General features: G+C 34.2%; 1 protein-coding gene across 4 annotated transcripts in view; it reads left to right on the forward strand.

Moving 5' to 3' along the window:
- The window catches only part of CEP350 (centrosomal protein 350), a 161,053-nt gene that overhangs the window by 51,223 nt on the left and 90,046 nt on the right, over window positions 1-19,784 (forward strand). For all 4 annotated transcript variants that reach the window (XM_070591728.1, XM_070591730.1, XM_070591727.1 and 1 more), the window contains 6 exons: window positions 286-432; window positions 1,696-2,351; window positions 3,151-3,272; window positions 6,437-7,497; window positions 8,939-9,089; window positions 10,787-10,959. In XM_070591728.1, the coding sequence (XP_070447829.1) occupies window positions 286-432; window positions 1,696-2,351; window positions 3,151-3,272; window positions 6,437-7,497; window positions 8,939-9,089; window positions 10,787-10,959 (2,310 nt within the window). The remainder of the gene's footprint in view (window positions 1-285; window positions 433-1,695; window positions 2,352-3,150; window positions 3,273-6,436; window positions 7,498-8,938; window positions 9,090-10,786; window positions 10,960-19,784) is intronic.

Below are 19,784 nucleotides of genomic sequence, written 5' to 3' on the forward strand. Positions count from 1 at the left end.
TTCCTCACCAAAAAAAGAAAAGAAGAAGAAGAAGAAATTATTAATGTTTGGTACTTAACTTTCAAAGCATTTTATACTTATTTGAGATGTATGGGTAAATCGAGATGTAAACAAACTCTTAATTGATTTTGGGGACTTAGGGTTAAAAATAAAATTAGATTGTAAACCTTTTGACTTTGGCATAAGCTAAGCATAAGATTAATTACAAAACCTGTGTGGTTGAGTAGATATACTTCTTACACCTACAATTTAAGTTTTAAATTCAATCCTATATATATATTTTAGGTAGCAGTCGTCTGATAAGTACATCTTCATGGCGAGATGGGCAAAAATTAGTAAAGAAGATTCTGGGACCTGCACCCAGAATGGAGCAAAAAGAGCGAAGAACAGCGTCAAGTGACAGAAGTGGAAGAGAAAGAACTACTAAATCTGGTGAGTGATTTAATTATTAAGTTAAATTATCTCAATAATTAAAATTGTTGAGAAAAGCAGTAAAAGTTGCTTGTGTAAGTGCTTAGAAAAGGTGAAAATGCTCTTTTGAGAATGCTTTAAGACTTTGCTTTATAATTGTGAGTGTAGCTTGAAAAGGAGGAAGTGTTCTGTTGGGCTTGTCTGTGGATAATCTCTGCAAATAAGTATTATGGTGATCTTTATTAAGAATTATGTTTGTGTTTATTAATTACAGTTAGCTGTCATTATGAATAGCAAAACATCATTTAATCAAATCTTATTAGACTTTAGGGACCTTAACAGAATCAAGTCTGATGTCTTATCCCTACATAAACAAACGCAGGTAGAGTCACAAGGTTGGTTATTTTATTTGACAGATTAGGAAACAGGCCTTGAGAGAGCGGTAATTTTTCTCAAGGGTGTACAGTCTGTGGGTGGCAAAATGTGATCTAGGATCCACAACTCTTTAGTTTGACCCTCAAGTCCATTGCTTTTCTCTTTTCAAAATATTTTGAATCTATTTGAAATAACTAGTCACTTTTTCACGAACACTAATTTTGGGAAATGAAATATAAATACCTCTAGGCCAGCTTTCCTTTTCAGTAGCAAAATTTCCCTCAATTAATTTGTGCTTCTGGGATGGATTCAGTAAGAGAGAGAATTGCAACTATAATTTGGCATATGGAAGTGAATATATACTTTGTATTTGCTCCTCTTCACTTTCATCTAGCTTGTAGAAAAACTCATGTGCATTCTCAGTCTAAAAGTAAGCCACATCAACAAACATTCAGATGATAAAATGATTGTTTTCTATATATTTAATTTTTTCTGTTATTCATTGGAAAGTTATGGCAGCTTAACATTGTTGGTTTTTTAACAACTGTATTGGGGATCTGGGGAGGGAGAGAAATAGCAACATTAAATATGCACATGAGAGAGAATTAGTAATTATTAATAGTTAAATATTCACATCAACAGTAAGATCTGTGCTTATTTCAGATATATTAAAAGATGCATTTTTTTTAAAATGCCAAGGAAGTATAGTTTTTCAGAAGATTGAAATTCTCTTACTGCTAAAAAAAAAGGTGTTTTTCTTTTTTTCTCTAATATTCTTTAGAAGACTTTATAGAATATTTGAATTTGAGTTTAGGATAAAGTGAAATTCCATAATTTTCTCATTAGTGCAATAAATCTTAGGAATGAGTATAGAATTTTAATACATCACTAACAGTTCATACTTTGCAGGAGGTCGTATTGGAAGAGCAGAATCTGATCCCAGGCTGGATGTGTTACATAGACATCTTCCACGAAATTCAGAACGTTCGAGAAGTAGAGTTCGGTCTGAAAATAATATAAAGAAATTAGCTCCATCTCTTCCAGATAATAAACAGGAAGAAAATCCTGCCTTAAATAAGGACTTTTTACCTGTTGAAATTCGTGGAATTCTTGATGACCTACAATTGGATTCTACAGCTCGGGCTACAAAGCAAGAGATCGGAGAGTCACAAAATCAGAAGTCATCAGCACCAGTACAAGCTCCTAGGAGTCATAGCCCAGTAAAAAGAAAGCCTGATAAAATAACAGCTAATGAAGATCCCCCTGTTACTTCCAAAAAGCGCCACTATGACACAGATGAAGTGCGACAGTACATTGTTAGGCAGCAGGAGGAAAGGAAAAGGAAGCAAAATGAAGAGAAGAAGGCTCAAAAGGAGGCCACTGAGCAGAAGAACAAACGATTACAGGAGCTCTACCGGAAGCAGAAAGAAGCCTTGGCTAAAGTGAAAAGTGTGCCTCCTGAGCCATCAGCCACTAGGAGACTGCAGGAAACCTACTCCACATTGCTACTAGAAAAGACCTTGCTCGAAGAGCCGACTCATCAGCATGTTACCCAGGAAACACAGGTAGTAGGAGTGACAGAATACAGAGGGCAGTAATTCATTGTTAGGAAAAACTTATTTGCTGTACTATTTAAAAAGTACCTACTGCTCCTAATATTCAGACATATGCTCAAACAATATTTGTAATAATGATGGTCTTTCATGAAATTTATTTTATGTGAAGAGTAGTTTGATAAATATGATTGAAAGTAAGTCCTCAATTAGGGTTTCCTAGAGTGATTGTTAGTGATCTCTTTTCTTCTCATCATTGCTATTAGTTACAATCGTGCCTAGTTTTCATTTTATTACTAAGCAAGTAAAGTTAGATTATGTTAATAAAAAGCTTAGTTTGTGATCTATGCTGAAAAGAGAATATCCTACTTTAGTGTAATAATTTTATGAGTACTGCTACTGTTTTTAAGAATAATAAGAATAAGATTGAGTACGTGTCATGTGCCACATACTATTTTAAAGGTTTTACAGATTTAAGCGTCAGTAAATCCTCGTAACCTCAAGAAGGGTAGGTACTGTTGGTATTTCTACTTATTATTTGAAAAAACTGAGATTTAGAAAGAGTATTACTTCCTCCAAATTATACAGTTAGTATCAGGTGTCGTTGTTGGATTTCAGATGTAATTTTACTATTAAATTGTAGTGGCTGTTTTTAAGACAAACTAAATTTGAATTGATTTTATTTGAGAGAAAAAAGCCCCTACCTTTCATAATCTTGGTAAAGTTCAGGTGACTTAATATGTCTCTTATGTGCTTCCTGAATATATCTTTGTGATGAGAGTCAGATAAATTTGATGTCCTTTTCTCCTAGACCAGACCAGGGTATCAACCATCTGGAGAATCTGACAAAGAAAACAAAGTGCAGGAACGTCCCCCAAGTGCATCTTCCAGTAGCGACATGTCTCTGTCAGAACCTTCACAGCCTCTTGCAAGGTAAAAAGGGGAGAATGAAAGATGCTTAAGGTTCTCTCTTTCCATGGAATTCAGTATAGTGGTTTATGCTCAGTGAATTTTGTTGACTGACCTTCTGTGTGAACAAGTTTATTTAGAAATTGGTTAATATCTTCTTACACTTAATACTTATACTTAAGCATGGTGTACATCTATCCTTACTGCATGCCCTGCTCTATCGTTCAACTCTTAGCTGTCCTTTAATAGCCAATGTAAACGTCAGCTCCTGGGGATCACCTGCAGTTGGAAACATTCTTGCCTTCTCTAAAGTAAACATACAGTTAAATTTTGTTGCATGAATGAATCATGTGAAATTAATATTTTAAAGTATTTGTAGTGGATAATTTTCAAAAAGCATTTCTATATGTTACTATTCAGAATTTCTTCATATGGCTCATACCAGTTTATCCATCTTAACCTCTCAAAAGATATATTTAGATATGCATGTGAACACATGAACAAGGACTAAGAAGGGATTTGCTTTTACTTTTGGTGATCAAGAGCTATTTTACTTTATATTTTCTTTAAAAAAAAGTTTTTTGCTGTAATATATCATTTGCAATAAAGTAAAAAAAACTTTATGCATGGAAGTTAAGGTGTTTTTGAGACTGCATGGTTATAAATTATTCTTTAAAATAACCATTTGGGGAAGAGAAAGATTTTGAAACTCTTCTTTGAGAATGCACAAATAAAAATCAAATCACTTTCCAGTTTTGGCTTGATACACGCAGTCCTCTCACCCCATGGTGTCCCTGACCAATAGAGAATAATAATACTTATAAAAATAGCTAACATTTATTGAGTACTTGTTAGGTTCCAGGCACTGATCTAGGTACTTTCCTTGTATTATTTTACTTAATTCTTGTAATTCCTTAAGTTAGGCATGGTTGTTATTCCTGTTTTACGGAAGAGATAATCGAGGCCTAGAATTGAATTAACTTTCTCAAAAGTCGAAATGTTAGTGGTGGAGGTGGATTTGAACTTAAGCAGTCTGATTCCAGAAGCCTGTGCTTTTAACCACTCTGCACACTGCCTCCCAATAAGTGAATTGTTTCCTATGATTTAAGGTTGTAAATGCATTTCAAATTTTAAGCAGAAATAAACAAAAATTTTTTTGAATTTGAATACCTTTAGACAGGTGTACTTTCCAGTTCATCTCAGTCCCATTGTTGTTGTCAGACATATCCTGCTGGCTTCACGTCTTCAATTTTTACCTTTCCCTGAGTTTCCTTCTAACTCTAAACAAGTTACCCAATATTAAAAACAAACCACACATAAACAAATCCATTCCTGGACTTTATTACCTTACACATGTTCTGCTCCTTTCTTTTAATATCAGACTTCACCGACTTGTGTTATCTAACCTATTGCCTCCACTTTCTCTCTACTCATTCCTTAGCTTCCCCATTGCTGTTAATAGTTTTAACATATCTCAGTTATTTCATGTGTAAAAGCAAGCGTTTTTTTGCCTTGCCCTTCATTTCCCATCATTCTGCACTAGTTACCTGGAAAACTCCAAGTTACATATCTGACCTTGAAGATCCAACTCAAAAGTCACTTTCCTTGGCTAGCAGAGTTCATTGTTCCCTATCTACAACCTGTTGAACTTTAAATATCTTTGTATTAGTACTTACAACATTAGCTATTTATTAATCTCTTCCTTGCTAGATCTTGAGAAAATAAAGGGTAAGGATTAAGTCTTAACTGGATTAAGTCTTTCTATTTTTGTCTTCTTCTGTTCTTCTACCATCACCATGGTGTCTACCACAAAATTGGCGTTCTAAATACTTGAATTTAAAGATCTTGGATAAAAAAATCAGACTCAGCAGTGAGTTCAATGAGAAAACTCAACAATATCTTTTATATTTATAACTTCCTTTGTATTCCCATTGCTGCCAGCTTAGTTTTGGTCCTAAATAACCTCACGCCTTGCATTTGTAATAGTCTGTATTTGGTGGCATGGAATGTGTGCACTAGTCTTTTCTTCCTTCATTCCATTTTCATAGCAGCCCTTCAGTATAAAAGACTGCTACAACATAACCTCCAGCCAAGCTTTGCATGACATGGTTTTCAGTTCCCTTAACACACTGATTACCCTCTTCCAGATGATTTTTTGAACTTAATTGGTAGGACTTCCTGTTTATCCATACTAGTTTGGTCTAAGGTTGTAGCGTGTCCAAATAACTTTGAATCATAATTTGATAATTTGTTGGGTTAGCTGTGCCTCCCAACTTTCTGTCATCTGCAGATTTGATAAGCATATTTTCATGTTATCATCCAAAAGTATTGGACAAGGCCAAGGATGAAACCTCATGTTACTTTTTTCTGTGGATCTTCTTAATAGTTAATATCAGCCTTTAACCTTTCTATGTTAAGGGATACTATATATATAGTGTGAACACAGGTGTTCATCGTCTGAAAACATACATGAATTATATATAATGTCAGCTAGGACATCTTTATTCTGTTTCTAGACTTTATGGACACCCTAGCCTGTATCATCTATTTATAATTGGTACTCATAGTTTTGCATTGGTACTCAGTGTTTGATGTTCATTAATTTTTTTTAGAACTAGATTGTAATAATCCCCTTATTTCTTTAGCATGTACAATGTTAAACATAAATGTTCAACATTTATTAAATATTTGTTGGAGTAATGTATATCATACCTATATTAATATTTAATAATCTTAAGTGTTTCTCTTTTATATAACATTATTTTTAAAGGGAAGAGTAGAGCCAATGTTGTAAAGAATTTTGTCCAAAGATTTTTAAAGGTTATAATGCCTTCTCTTTAATTACTAGTTTAAAAATTATGATGTCTTAGTTGAAGAAAGCAGTTTGCAAAACAGTATGTATGATAAGGTTTCATTTTTGTGAAAATAACAGCACTAAAACACAACGTACATGTAGAAAAATGTTTGGGAAGATATAATTCTAAATGAAATATTAATAGTGCCTGTTTCTCATTGTTTAACTATGAGTGATCTTTATCGTTTTACCCTCTCCATCTGTCCTCTTTTTTTTTTTTTGCAGTGAGTATGCATTACTCTTATATTCAGAAAAAACCCAAAACTTCAAGAAAAAATGGTGGCTTAGTTATGAGTTACTCTGTTAACTAACATATTGTGACTTTTACTTCCAGAAGGGACTTGATGGAACCTACATGGATGCAGCCTGACAGATTGAGCCCACGAGTCCACCATTCTCAACCACAGCCTCTTGTTGGAACAGCTGGAAATCTACTCTCCCATCTCTTGAGTCTAGAGCATGTAGGAATTTTGCATAAGGATTTTGAATCTGTTTTACCAACCAGGAAGAATCAAAATATGGCTTCAGGGCCATTAACTTTTACACCTCAACCTTATCTGACCTCACCAGCTCCTCATCCAGATGCCTTGTTAAAACCTAGTGCCAGCCAATATAAGAGTAAACTGGATCGTATTGAAGCCTTGAAAGCAACAGCTGCTTCTTTGTCCAGCAGGATTGAAAGTGAAGCCAAGAAATTAGCTGGGGCTAACATTAATTATGGGTCAGTGTGGAACACTGAATATGATGTGCAGCAAACACCCCAAGAAGATGGACCTTGGACCAAGGCTCTAAGTCCGCCTGTGAAAGAGGATACTGAAGATGTTTTCTCTGCCCGAATTCAAAAGATGCTGGGAACCTGTGTATCTCATGCAACTTTTGATGATGATCTTCCTGGTGTAGGTAACCTTAGTGAATTTAAAAAGCTTCCGGAGATGATAAGACCTCATAGTGCCATATCAAGCTTCAGAATGAGGTCCCCTGGTCCCAAACCAGAAGGGCTGCTGGCACAGTTGTGTAAGAGGCCGACTGACTCTTCTAGCTCTGATATGCAAGCTTGTTCTCAAGATAAAGCCAAAGTGTCTCTTGGTTCTAGCACAGATTCAGTCAGTGAGGGGCCTCTTCTTAGTGAAGGGAGTCTGTCTGAAGAAGAGGGGGGCCAGAATGGACAGCCCCCTTTGAAGGTAGCAGAAATCTTAAAAGAAAAGGAATTCTGTGCTGGAGAAAGAAATACTTATGAACCCATCAAAGAGTTTCAGAAGGAAGCTGAAAAATTCCTGCCACTTTTTGGGCACATAGGTGGCACACAAAGCAAAGGACCATGGGAAGAATTGGCAAAGGGAAGTCCACATAGTGTCATTAATATTTTTACAAAATCATATCAATTGTATGGAAAAGGTGAGAAAAATAAGCCTTCTAATATTTGTATGTTAAGATAAATTATTTCATAATTCTGTACAAGAGAATGCTTAAGTACAAATTTTCATTATTATGAGGATAAGGGAGACTTATTGTCTAAATTAATCTAAAATTATCTGCAAGCTTCAATTAGCATTGTAATTTAGTCTTAAAGACTAATTTCATTTTTTAGTTGTTATTGTCATAAAAGAATAGTTGATAGGTAGTTGTAAAAATTTTGGTCTAATTTAGAGAAATTCATAGGTGATGTTGAGCATTGGTATGTATCAAGTGCATACTAGTTTTTCTGTGGCATAGTTATATATTTAGATAGAAAATAAGTATATTTCTTAATACAGTGATTTGTGAATCCTTGGGAATATAGTGGTCAAGAATTGAGAGAGGCAACGGTAACATTTCTAATATAGAAACAAATCTGTCACTGTTTGTCAAACTAATTTGAAAAACAGTCAGACTTTGAACAGTAATGGAGCTGTATATTTGGATCCTGAAACAATTAGCTTGTAAAGTTCCCTTATTATCCCTGAGGTCCTGCACCACAACTTTCCTTTTCTATGATGAGCTCAATTCCTTTTCTCTGTTCTTCCTGCCATAGGTGGATTGCATCTGTCTTATGCTAACAGAGCCTTAGAATTTCCAAGTTGGAGTGAGGCTGAGCCTTAAGTCAGCAATTGGTGCTGTGGCTTTTTAATTTCTAGTCTACTTAGTGAGCAACTTATTTGACAAATGAATTGATTTCATCTGTTCATCTTATGCTTAATTGGATATCACACTGCATTTTCCTAGAATTCCTATTTAGCCACTTCATTATGATCTTGTGTAGACCTATATGTGCTGTTCATCTCTTTTGTTTAACATTTATTTCTATAGGTGGTAATTTTAAAGTTCTTTGGATTTTAAAGTTCTTTTGATGAAAGCAAGTTGCTTTTAAATCAACACCTTTGTTTTTTTCATAAGAAAATTGAGTTTGTTCTTAAATCTTTCTATTAGATTTTAATCAAGATTTTATAATTATACTGAAATATTTAGAGTTGAAATGATATGTTATCTGGGATTTGCTTCAAAATAATCTGTGAGGGGAGTGAGAGATGAGGGGAATAGGAAGTTTAATTGAAACTAGATTGGTCATATATTGGTAATTGTTGAAGCTGGGTGATAGATACATTGGTTTCATTATACAATTCTCTCTACTTTCATGTATGTTTGAAAATTTTCCTAATAAAAAGTTAAAAATGTATTGTTAGATATAAGGATAAATTGAAAAGTAGCACTAATAAAAGCAAACTAAAATGTCCCCATATCCACATTGTTAATCCTCTTGTTGTAGAGCCACATTGTTAATCCTCTTGTTGTAGAGCACTTTGCTTGTAGTTTTTAAAATTTTTGTTTTAAAAGGCATCTCAATTATTACTTTTAACAGGGAGTGAAGACAGGTTGGAAAGAGGAATATCAGCACTGCGGCCTTTGAATGCCACCGCAACCCCTCTAAGCAGTGTTTCATATGAAGATGATTTTGTCTCCTCTCCAGGGAGTGGGACTTTGACAGAAAAAAAATCATCTCTTGAACAAAAGTAAGAATATGTTGACAATATGGAATCAAATCTGAAGAGTGAGAAAAATGTACAAATGAGAACTGTGATCTGAATATTAGTCAAATTTTACTTGTTTAAAGATGCTTGTAGAGGCTGCATAGCATAGTGGTTATTAAGAGCATGGGCTCTGGATCCAGACTGCCTGAGTTTAAATCCTGTCTCTTCTTGTTAGTTGTTTGTCTTTGGGCATATTACCAAACCTCCCTGTGCCTTAGTTTCCTTCTATGTAAAATGGGGAAAATAATAGTAACTGCTTCATAGAGTGTTATGAATATTCAGTGAAATGCAAAGTACTTACAACAGGACCTGGCACATAGTAAGCATAATGTAAGTTGTTAAATTAATCTGTGAATCCCTAGTAGAGGATAGTATTAGGAAACTATCCTGTGGTATACTAATGTAAGAAGATTAAGAAATGGTTGTCTGTGATAGAATTGAGGACGACCAGATAGATTCTTGACTCTATGATCCCAAGTAATGAGTTAATTTTTTTAATAATTGGGATAACATCTAAAATTTTGCAAAGAAAATATTATAATATTAATATTCATTGAGCACTTAATATGCAAGGCACTGAGAGGACTGAGAGGGCTTTACCTGTATGAACTCATTCTTCTAATAGCCTGATGTGATAAGGATTACTTTTACTATTCACTACTTTAGAGAAGAAACTGAAGCACCAAGGTTAAATTACTTGCACAGTCATTTAGTAAGTGGATCAAACTTTGCTAGAAAGAATTTCTCCCCTAAGTTTTGTTACCATATAAAATAATCTGTAATTATTCACATTTAATATAATTTTATTTGCACGTTACAAATTATAATCCACATAAAATTTTTGGATGATCTCTTTAAAATTAGTTATATCTAGTTGGACTAATGAAAATAAGTATTATTACAATTATAGTGCTTTTAAATTCTGAGCTCTAAAGAAAAGATTAAGTTTTTAAATGAAAACTTGAAGGATTTAATTTTGGTGACATTTAATATCAACCAATATATATGATTTATTGATTTTTGTTTGTTTGTTTTTGTTGAGGAAGATTGGTCCTGAGCTAACATCTGTTGCCAATCTTCCTCTTTTTTTTTTCTCCTCAAAGCCCCAGTGCATAGTTGTATATCCTAGTTGTAAGTCCTTCTAGTTCTTTTATGTGGGATGCCACCACAGCATGGCTTGATGACAGTGTGTAGGTCCATGCCCAGGATCTGAACTGGCGAACCTGGGCCACTGAAGCAGAGTGTGCAAACTTAACCGCTATGCCACTGGGTTGATCCCTGATTTATTGCATTTTATTTCTAGGTTGAAGTAGAACATATTAAATTATTTTTCCCTATAAGATTATCAGAAGGAAAATAATTATAATGTATGAAATTATAAATTTGAGTAGAAATTGAGGTCACATTTTCCAGTATCCAACATTTTATTTTTTCTTTTATGTGTCTGAATTGTCCATTTTTATTGGTTTCACTTCAGTAAACAATTCCCTGAGGTTTTTCTCAGTAATAAATTGAGCCATAGGGAACAGTCCAGGCTTATGGTAGTAAGAAGACAAAAAAAAAAGTGGAAGGCATCTTTGATTATAGTTATAGTCTCCTTGTGGTTAAATAGATTTTAAAATATCTATAGTTTTAGCTGCTTTTTATTTCTTTAATCACTATTATTTACTCTTTGACAGTATTGGTGGCAGCAATGTAGGCATTCCAGAGGACCATTCTAGCAGAAAGTCTGCCTGTGATCTTTCCTCTGTGGATATTACCTCCCAGCGTTCATCAGGGGTCCAGTCTGCTACATCGTCTCGTTCGTCTACTTCTTCTAAAGGAAAGAAAAGAAAAAAGGAAAAGACAGAGTGTAAGTGGAATTCTACATGGTGACTTTTTCTCTCACCATTGATTTTGTGATAGTGATCTAAAGTTATGATTTGATTCCATAAGAAGTTAGATGAATTTCTTTATGATAATATGTGATTAGCTTTCATATTGATCATTATAATAACTTTTGATATATAACATTATCATCTTTTGCTTAGTACAAAAGGACTACATTTGCAATGAAAAAAGAATAAGGATCATAGATAAACAATTGTCTAAGAAATGTAAATCTCCATTCATCCTTCTGCTCAGACATAACTACTGTTAACATTTTTGGTGCTTATTTTTCCAATAAAACATAAAACCATGCACACACACACACGTCTTTATTTAAAAAACAGAATTGAGGGGCTGGCCTCATGGCCGAGTGGTTAAGTTCATGTGCTCCGCTGCAGGCGGCCCAGTGTTTTGTTGGTTCGAATTCTGGGCGTGGACATGGCACTGCTCATCGAACCACGCTGAGGTGGCGTCCCACATGCCAGAACTAGAAGGACCCGCAACTAAGAATATACAACTATGTACTACTGGGGGGCTTTGGGGAGAAAAAGGAAAAAAAAAAATCCTTAAAAAAAAAAAGCAGAATTGAAATCATATTGTTTTGTAACTGCTTTTTGAAAAACTTTATAGTGTATCATGTACATCTCTGAGCGTAATTAAATATAATACTCAAACTTTCTTATCTATAAAGATGATAATAGAGGCTTTGTATGGTAATTTTGAAGCTTATATGAAATTAACAAATATAATGTGTACTTAGCACAGTTGCTGGCACTCTAAGTATCTTTGAGTGATTGAGAATACCCTTCGCTCCCCTCTTACTCTTGGCTATAATTTGCTCTGTAGGCCTAGAGGTGAGAAGATGCAGTAATTTAGGCAAAGACCTCTTAAACTCACAGATGGCCCCTAGGGAATGATTTTGCTTCCAAAATTGTTTTTTTTAGTTATAAAAAATTGCTCATTGAATTGAAAAAAAAGTGGGGGAGGAGAAATCAGTAAATATAGAAAGCTATTTAAAAATTAAAATATCACCTGTAATCCCGCCACCTAGAGGTAATCAGTGTTAACATTTTTAATTTAATTTAATTTTATTGTGGTAAAATATACACAAAATAAATTTTATTGTTTTAACCATTTTTAAGTGTACAGTTCAGTGCCATTAAGCACATTCACATTGTTGTGCAACCATCTCCACTATCTCCTGAACGTTTTCATCATCCCGTAATGAAACTCTGTACCCCTTGAACAGTAATTCTCCATTCCTCCCTTCCCCCAGCCCTGCTAACCACTGTTCTACTTTCTATCTCTATGAATTTGACTACTCTAGGTACTTCATTTAAGTGATATCATATTTATCCTTTTGTTTCTGGCTTATTTCGTTTAGCATAGTGTATTCTAGTTTCATCCATGTTGTAGTATGTATCAGAATGTCTGTCCTTTTTAAGGCTGAACAATATTCTGTTGTGTGTATATACCACATTTTGTTTATCCTTTAAACAGTTGATGGACATTTTAGTTGTTTCTACCTTTTGACTATTGTGAATAATGTTGCCATGAACATTTGTGTACAAATATCTGTTTGAGTCCCTGCTTTCAGTTCTTTTGTGTATACACCCAGATGTGGACTTTGTGTTTGTATGTCAATTTGTGTTTGTATGTTTAATTTTTTGAGGAACTGCCGTATTGTTTGCATAGCGGCTGTGGCATAGTCCCTTCCCACCAGGAATGCACAAGGGTTCCAGTTTCCTCACATCCACACCAACACTTTTTTCTTTTTTAATAAAAGAGATCCTAATGGGTGTGAAATGTTAACATTTTTAGTAAGAATCCTTCTAGACAATTTGTAGGCATATGTAAATAGGCAATGTTATTTTTTACATGCTGTTTTATTCTGTCGGTGGTTACAGATATCTATCTCTGTCAGTAAATTTGGGTTACTCTTTGTGGTGACTACCTACTATTCTGTTATTTGAATATGTTGTAATTTATTTAGCTAGTTACCCATTGGTCAACATTTAGGTTATTTTCTATTTTTCTTCCATTATAAACACTGCTGCATTGAATTGATGGTTCTTTCCTTTAAAGGAAAGTCCTAGAAGTGTGATATGGGGCAAAGAATATGCCATGTTTAAAATTAGGATGCACTTTGCCAAATAGCCCTTCAGAAAGGTAGTGCCACTTTATACTTCCAGTATGAGAGTACCAGGAGAAATTATTTCTTAATCATTAACCTAGTTAACTCTCTTACAGGTTAGAAGTATTCTCAAGGTCTTTGGTAGGAACATTAAACGTCATTTTGCCAGCATTTCCCAAAATCTGTCTTTTCTTGTGAAATACTGATTCATGGGATAGGCTGTTTCATAGTGTTCTGAGGATAAAAGAACTCTGGTTCCATACATTTCAGAAATGCTTTTAGAGTGAAACAACCTTCTTTCCTCCAGGATTCATCAACACTTTCCATATGATAATATACATTATTTATTTTAGGATGAGGATGAGGCTGTAGTATGAAGTATTTTACAAATTTATTTGACCACAGAATCATTTCTTCAAACAGCATGTTATTGCATTAGAATTCAGCTGAATGCATTTAGGGAAATGCCAAACTTGCTCAATTCTTTTATTTTGCAACTGTTGTGCTTTGTTGTGTTAAGTATCACCTAAGGTCACTAACTTAGCAAAGCGTGGATTCTGACTGCTGACTCCGAACTCTAGGTTACTTTCTATTACAATATACCGTACAACTTAAAATAGCATATATTGAATATGGTTATAAGCACTATGACTCAATATAGGTTTTTAAAAATTGTAATCTAAAGCATGATTAGATGAAATATAGATACTGTTTTCTGGCTTTCAGTTTCCCTGATCCCCTCTCACAGTGTCTTAAAAAAGCCTATATATATTTTACTTTCCACAGCAACATCTTAAACATAGTTTCTCCTTCATCCCCAAGTTCTAAAATCAGTGTAACTTTTGTTGTGTATACTCCATCTGGTGGTGAAAGAGTGTCTGCATGCTCTATACAAACGTTCCTTCCCAATGTAGTTGAAAATAGTTGGTAGACAAGTCACATACAGTCATGTGCTACTTAACGTTTTGGTCAATGACAGACTACATATACCATGATTAGTACCATATAGCCTAGGTTGGTATAGGCTATACCATCTAGGTTTTTATAAGTACACTCTATGATGTTCATACAACAAAGTTGCCTAACGACACACTTCTCAGAACATATCCCTGTCGTTAAATGGTGCATGACTGTATGAGGAACCCCTATAAGACGATCAGCTGAGTTTTCAGTAGAAACTTTGAAGGCCAGAAGGAAGTGGCATGATATATTTAAACTGTTGAAAGGAAAATTTAACAACCAAGATAACTCTACCTGGCAAGGTTATCATTCAAAATTGAAGGAGAGATAAAGAGTTTCCCAGACAAGCAAAATCTGAAGGAGTTCATCACCACTAAACTGGCCTTACAAGGAATGTTAAAGCATCTTCTTTAAGTGGAAAAGAAAAGGCCATATACATGAATGAAAAAAATCTCACTGGTAAAGGCAAATGTTTAGTGAAGGCAATGATCAGCCACTTAAAAAGCTAGTATGAAGGTTGAAAGACAAAAGTAAAGTCAACTATAATTTCAGTAAGTAGTTAAGGGATACACAAAATAAAAAGATGTAAATATGACATCAAAAACATTGAGAGGGGAGTAAAAATGTAGTGCTTTTAGAATAATTCAAATTTAAGGGACTATCACTTTAAAATAGACTGTTATATAGAGAGGTTGATATATATGAATGTCATGGTAACTACAAACCAAAAACCTACAAATAGATACACAAAAAACAAAGAGAAGGCAACCCAAACATGACAATAAAGAAAACCATCAAACCATAAGGGAAGACAAGAGAAGAAGAAAGGAACAGAGAAGGACTACAAAAACAACCAGAAAACAGCTAACAAAATGGCAGTAAGTACATACCTGTCAATAATTACTTTAAATGGACTAAATTCTCCAATTGAAGGACATAGGGTGGCTGAATGGGTCAAAAAACAAAACCCGTCTATATGCTGTCTGCAAGAGACTCCCTTCTTATCTAAAGACAAACACAAACTGAACGTGAAGAAATGGAGAAAGATATTCCATGCAAATGGAAGTGAAAAGAAAGCTGGGGTAGCAGTACTCATATCAGACAAAACAGACTTTAAAAGAAAGATTGTGACAAAAGACAAAGAAGGGCGTTACGTAATGAAAAGGGGTCAATCCAAGAAGACGATATAACATTCATAAACATTTATGCACCCAACATAGGATCTCATAAATATATAAAGCAAATATTAGCAGACATAAAGGAAGAAATTGACAGTAGTAGAATAATAGTAGGGGATTTTAATACCATCCCTACATCAATGGATAGATCATCCAGACAGAAAAATCAATAAGGAAACATTGGCCTTAAGGGACACATTAAACCAGATGGACTTAATAGATATATACAGAACATTCCATCCCCAGACTGCAGAATACATTCTTTTCAAGTGCACGTGGAGCATTCTCCAGAATAGATCACATGTTAGGCCACAAAAGAAGTCTAAATAAATTTAAGAAGATTGAAATCATGTCAAACATTTTTTCCAACTACAATGATATGAAACCAAAAATCAATTACAAGAAGAAAACTGGAAAAAATACAAACACGTGGAGACTAAGCAACATGCTACTAAACAACCAATGGGTCAATGAGGAAATTAAAAACTACCTTGAGGGGCTGGCCCTGTGATGCAATGGTTAAGTTTGCATGTTCTGCTTCTCGGCAGCCCGGGGTTCGCCGGTTCGGATCCTGGGTGCAGACATGGCACCGCTTGACACACCATGCTGTGGTAGGCATCCCACGTATAAAAAGTAGAGGAAGATGGGCATGGATGTTAGCTCAGGGCCAGTCCTCCTCAGCAAAAAGAGGAGGATTGGCAGCAGTTAGCTCAGAGCTAATCTTCCTCAAAAAAAAAAAACAACAAAAAACCTTCAGACAAATGAAAATGGAAACGCAACTTTCCAAAATCTCTGGGAGACAGCCAAATCATATCTAAGAGGGACGATCATAGCGATACAGGCCTGCCTCAGAAAACAAGAAAAGTCTCGAACAATGTAACCTTACACCTAAAGGAACTAGAAAAAGAACAAAGCCCAAAGTTAATAAAAGGAAGGAAATAATAAAGATCAGAGTGAAAGTAAATGAAATAGAGACTAAAAAAATGATAGAAAAGATCAGTGAAATTAAAAGTTGGTTCTTTGAAAAGAAAATAAAATCAATAAACCTTTAGCCAGACTCATCAAGAAAAAAAGGGGCCCAAATAAAATCAGAAATGAAAGAGGCAAAATTACAACTGATACCACAGAAATGCAAAGGATCATAAGAGACTGTGTCAATAAGTTGGAAAACCTAGAAGAAATGATTAAATTCCTAGAAACATACAACCTTCCAAGATTGAATCATGAAGAAATAGAAAATCCAAATAGACTGATTATAAGTAATGAAACTGAATTAGTAATTTAAGAACTCCCAAAAAACAAAAGCCCAGGACCAGACAGCTTTACAGGTGAATTCTTCCAAACATTTAAAGAAGAGTTAATACCTATCCTTCTCAATTTATTTCAAAAAATTAAAAGGAATGCTTCCAAACTCATTTTATGAGACCAGCCTTACCCTGATGCCAAGAGCAGACAGACACCACAAAAGTATCCCTGATGAACATAGACACAAAAATTCTCAACAAACCAAATTCAACAGTAAATTAAAAGGATCACACACCACGATCAAGTGGGACTTATTCTAGGGATGCAGGGATGGTTCAACACCCACAAATCCATCAGTGTGACACATCACATTAACAAAATGAAGGATAAAAATCATATGATATCTCAGTAGATGCAGAAAAAGCATTTGACAAAATGCAACATCCGTTTATGATTAAAAAAACTCTCAACAAAGTGGGTACAGAAGAAATGTACCTCCACATAATAAAGGCCATATATGACAAACCCACAGCCAACATCATACTGAATGGTGGAAAGCTGAAAGCTTTCAGGAACAAGATAGAAATGCCCACTCTCACCACTTTTATTCAACATATTTTTAGAAGTCCTAGCCACAGCAGTTAGGCAAGAAAAAGAAGTAAAATGCATCCAAATTGAAAAGGAAGAAGTAAAACTGTCACTACTCGCGGATGACATGATACTAAATATAGAAAGCCCTAAAGACTCAAAACTGTTGGAACTAATAAATGAATTCAGTAAAGATGCAGGATACAACATTAATATCCAGAAATTAGTTGTGTTTCTACACATCAATAACAGCTATTAGAAAGAGCAATTAAGAAAACAATCCCATATACAATTGCTTAAAAGAGAATAAAATACCTAGGAATAAATTTAACTGAACTGAAAGACTTGTACTCTGAAAACTATAAGACATTAATGAAAGAAATTGAAGATAACGCAAATAAGTGGAAAGATATATCATGCTCATGGAATGGAAGAGCTAATATTGTTAAAATGTCCATACTGTCCAAAACAATTTACGAATTCAGTGCAATCCCCATCAGAATACCAATGGTGTTTTTCACAGAACTAGATCAAAGAGTCCTAAAATTTGTATGGAACTGCAAAAGTCCCTGAATAGCCGAAGCAATCTTGAGAAAGAAGAACAAAGCCAGAGGTAGCACGCTCCCTGATTTCAAACTATATTACAAAGCTATAGTAATCAAAACACTATGGTACTGGCACAAAAACAGACACATAGACCAATGGAATAGAACAGAGAGCCCAGAAATAAACCCATGCATATGTGGTCAATTAATCTATGACAAAGGAGGCAAGAATATGCAATGGGGAGACACTCTCTTTAATAAATGGTTCTGGGAAAACTGGAGCTACATGCAAAAGAATGAAACTGGATTGCTATGTTGCAGCATATACAAAAATAATAAAAAATGGATTAAAGACTTGAATGTAAGACCTCAAACCATAAAACTCCTAGAAGAAAACATAGGTAGTCAGTTCTTTGGCATCAATCTTAGCCATGTTTTTTTGGACTGGTCTTCTCAGGCAAGGGCAACAAAAGCAAAAAGAAACAAATGGGATTACATCAAACTAAAAAACTTTTGCATGGTGAAGGAAACCATTAAGAAAATGTAAAGGCAATCTGCTGAATGGGAGAAGATATTTGCAAATATCTAATTTAATATCTAATTAAATATTTGTACAAATATTTAATACAAAATTGGAATACAATTATTTAACATCCAAATTAAATATTATATATTTAATATGCAGAATATATAATGAACTTACACAACTTAACATCAAAAAACAACCTGGTTGAAAGATGGGCACAGGACTTGACTAGACATTTTTCCAAAGAAGAGATACAGATGACCAACAAGCACATGAAAAGATGCTCACTATCACTAATAATCAGGCAAATGCAAATCAAAACAACACTGAGATACCTCCTCACACCTATCAGAGTGGTTATTATCAAGAAGACAAAAAATAACAAGTGTTGGTGAGGATGTGGTGAAAAGGAAACCCTCATACACTGTTGATGGGAATGTAAATTGATGCAGCCACTATGGAAAACAGTATGGAGTAATTTTCAGAAAATTAAAAATAGAACTAATATATGATTTAGCAGTTCCACTTGTGGGTATTTATCTGAAGAAAACGAACACACTAATTTGAAGACACATAACCACGCCTATGTTCGTTGCATCATTGTTTACGATAGCCAAGATATGGAAGCAATGTAAGTGTCCATGTATAGATGAATGAATAAAGAAGATGTGGTATACATACACAATGGAATATTACTTAGTCATAAATAAGAGTGAAATATTGCCATTTGTGACAACGTGGATGAGCTAGAGAGTATTATGCAAAGTGGTATAAGTCAGACAGAGAAAGACGAATATTGTGTGATTTCACTTATATGTGGAATCTAAAAAACAAAACAAACAAAAAACAGAAACAGACTCATAGATACATGAAACAAACTGGTGGGTAGCAGCAGTGGGGAGCGGTTGGGGGGCAGGTGTGTAGGTGAAGGAGATTAAAAGGTACAAACTTCCAGTTATAAAATAAATGTCATGGAACCCAAAATTATACGATGTTATAAACCATTATGATCTCAATAAAATTACTATAAAAAAATAGTGACATTTCAAATAAAAAGGCATGGGGATATAATGTATAGCATAAGGAATATAGTCAATAATATTGTAATAACTTTGGTGACACATGGTAACCACTTACAGTGATCATTTTGTAATGTATATAAATATTGAATCAGTCTGATGTGCACCTGAAACTTATAGGATATTGTATGTCAATCATACTTCAATTTAAAAAAAAAAAGTAATTGGTAGATTAAAGTGGTAATCATAGGAAAAAAATTTTTTTATGTTAATTTAAAACATATAAATATACTTTCATTTGATGATCTTTTAAAGTAGAGGCAAACATTTCTTTGTATATGGATCCCTTAATTGGAGTTTAGGTCTTTCTTGCATAGACCATTGTTATTGTCTACAATTTCTAGTTGTTTGAAATCGAGCAGTTTTTAAATTGTGTATTTATTTTCAAAGAGCAATATTAAATGAACAAAGTCTTCTTATTATAAAAGAATGCATCTCTATTATAGAAAAAATAGAGATAGCCAATATTAACAATTTGCTTCTAGCCTAGGGATCATAAATAGATTTTAAATTATAGAATCCTTTCTACTCAATTAATAATCCGTTAGATTAT

Source organism: Equus przewalskii, chromosome 23 (assembly GCF_037783145.1).
Source record: "Equus przewalskii isolate Varuska chromosome 23, EquPr2, whole genome shotgun sequence".
NCBI lineage: Eukaryota > Metazoa > Chordata > Mammalia > Perissodactyla > Equidae > Equus > Equus przewalskii.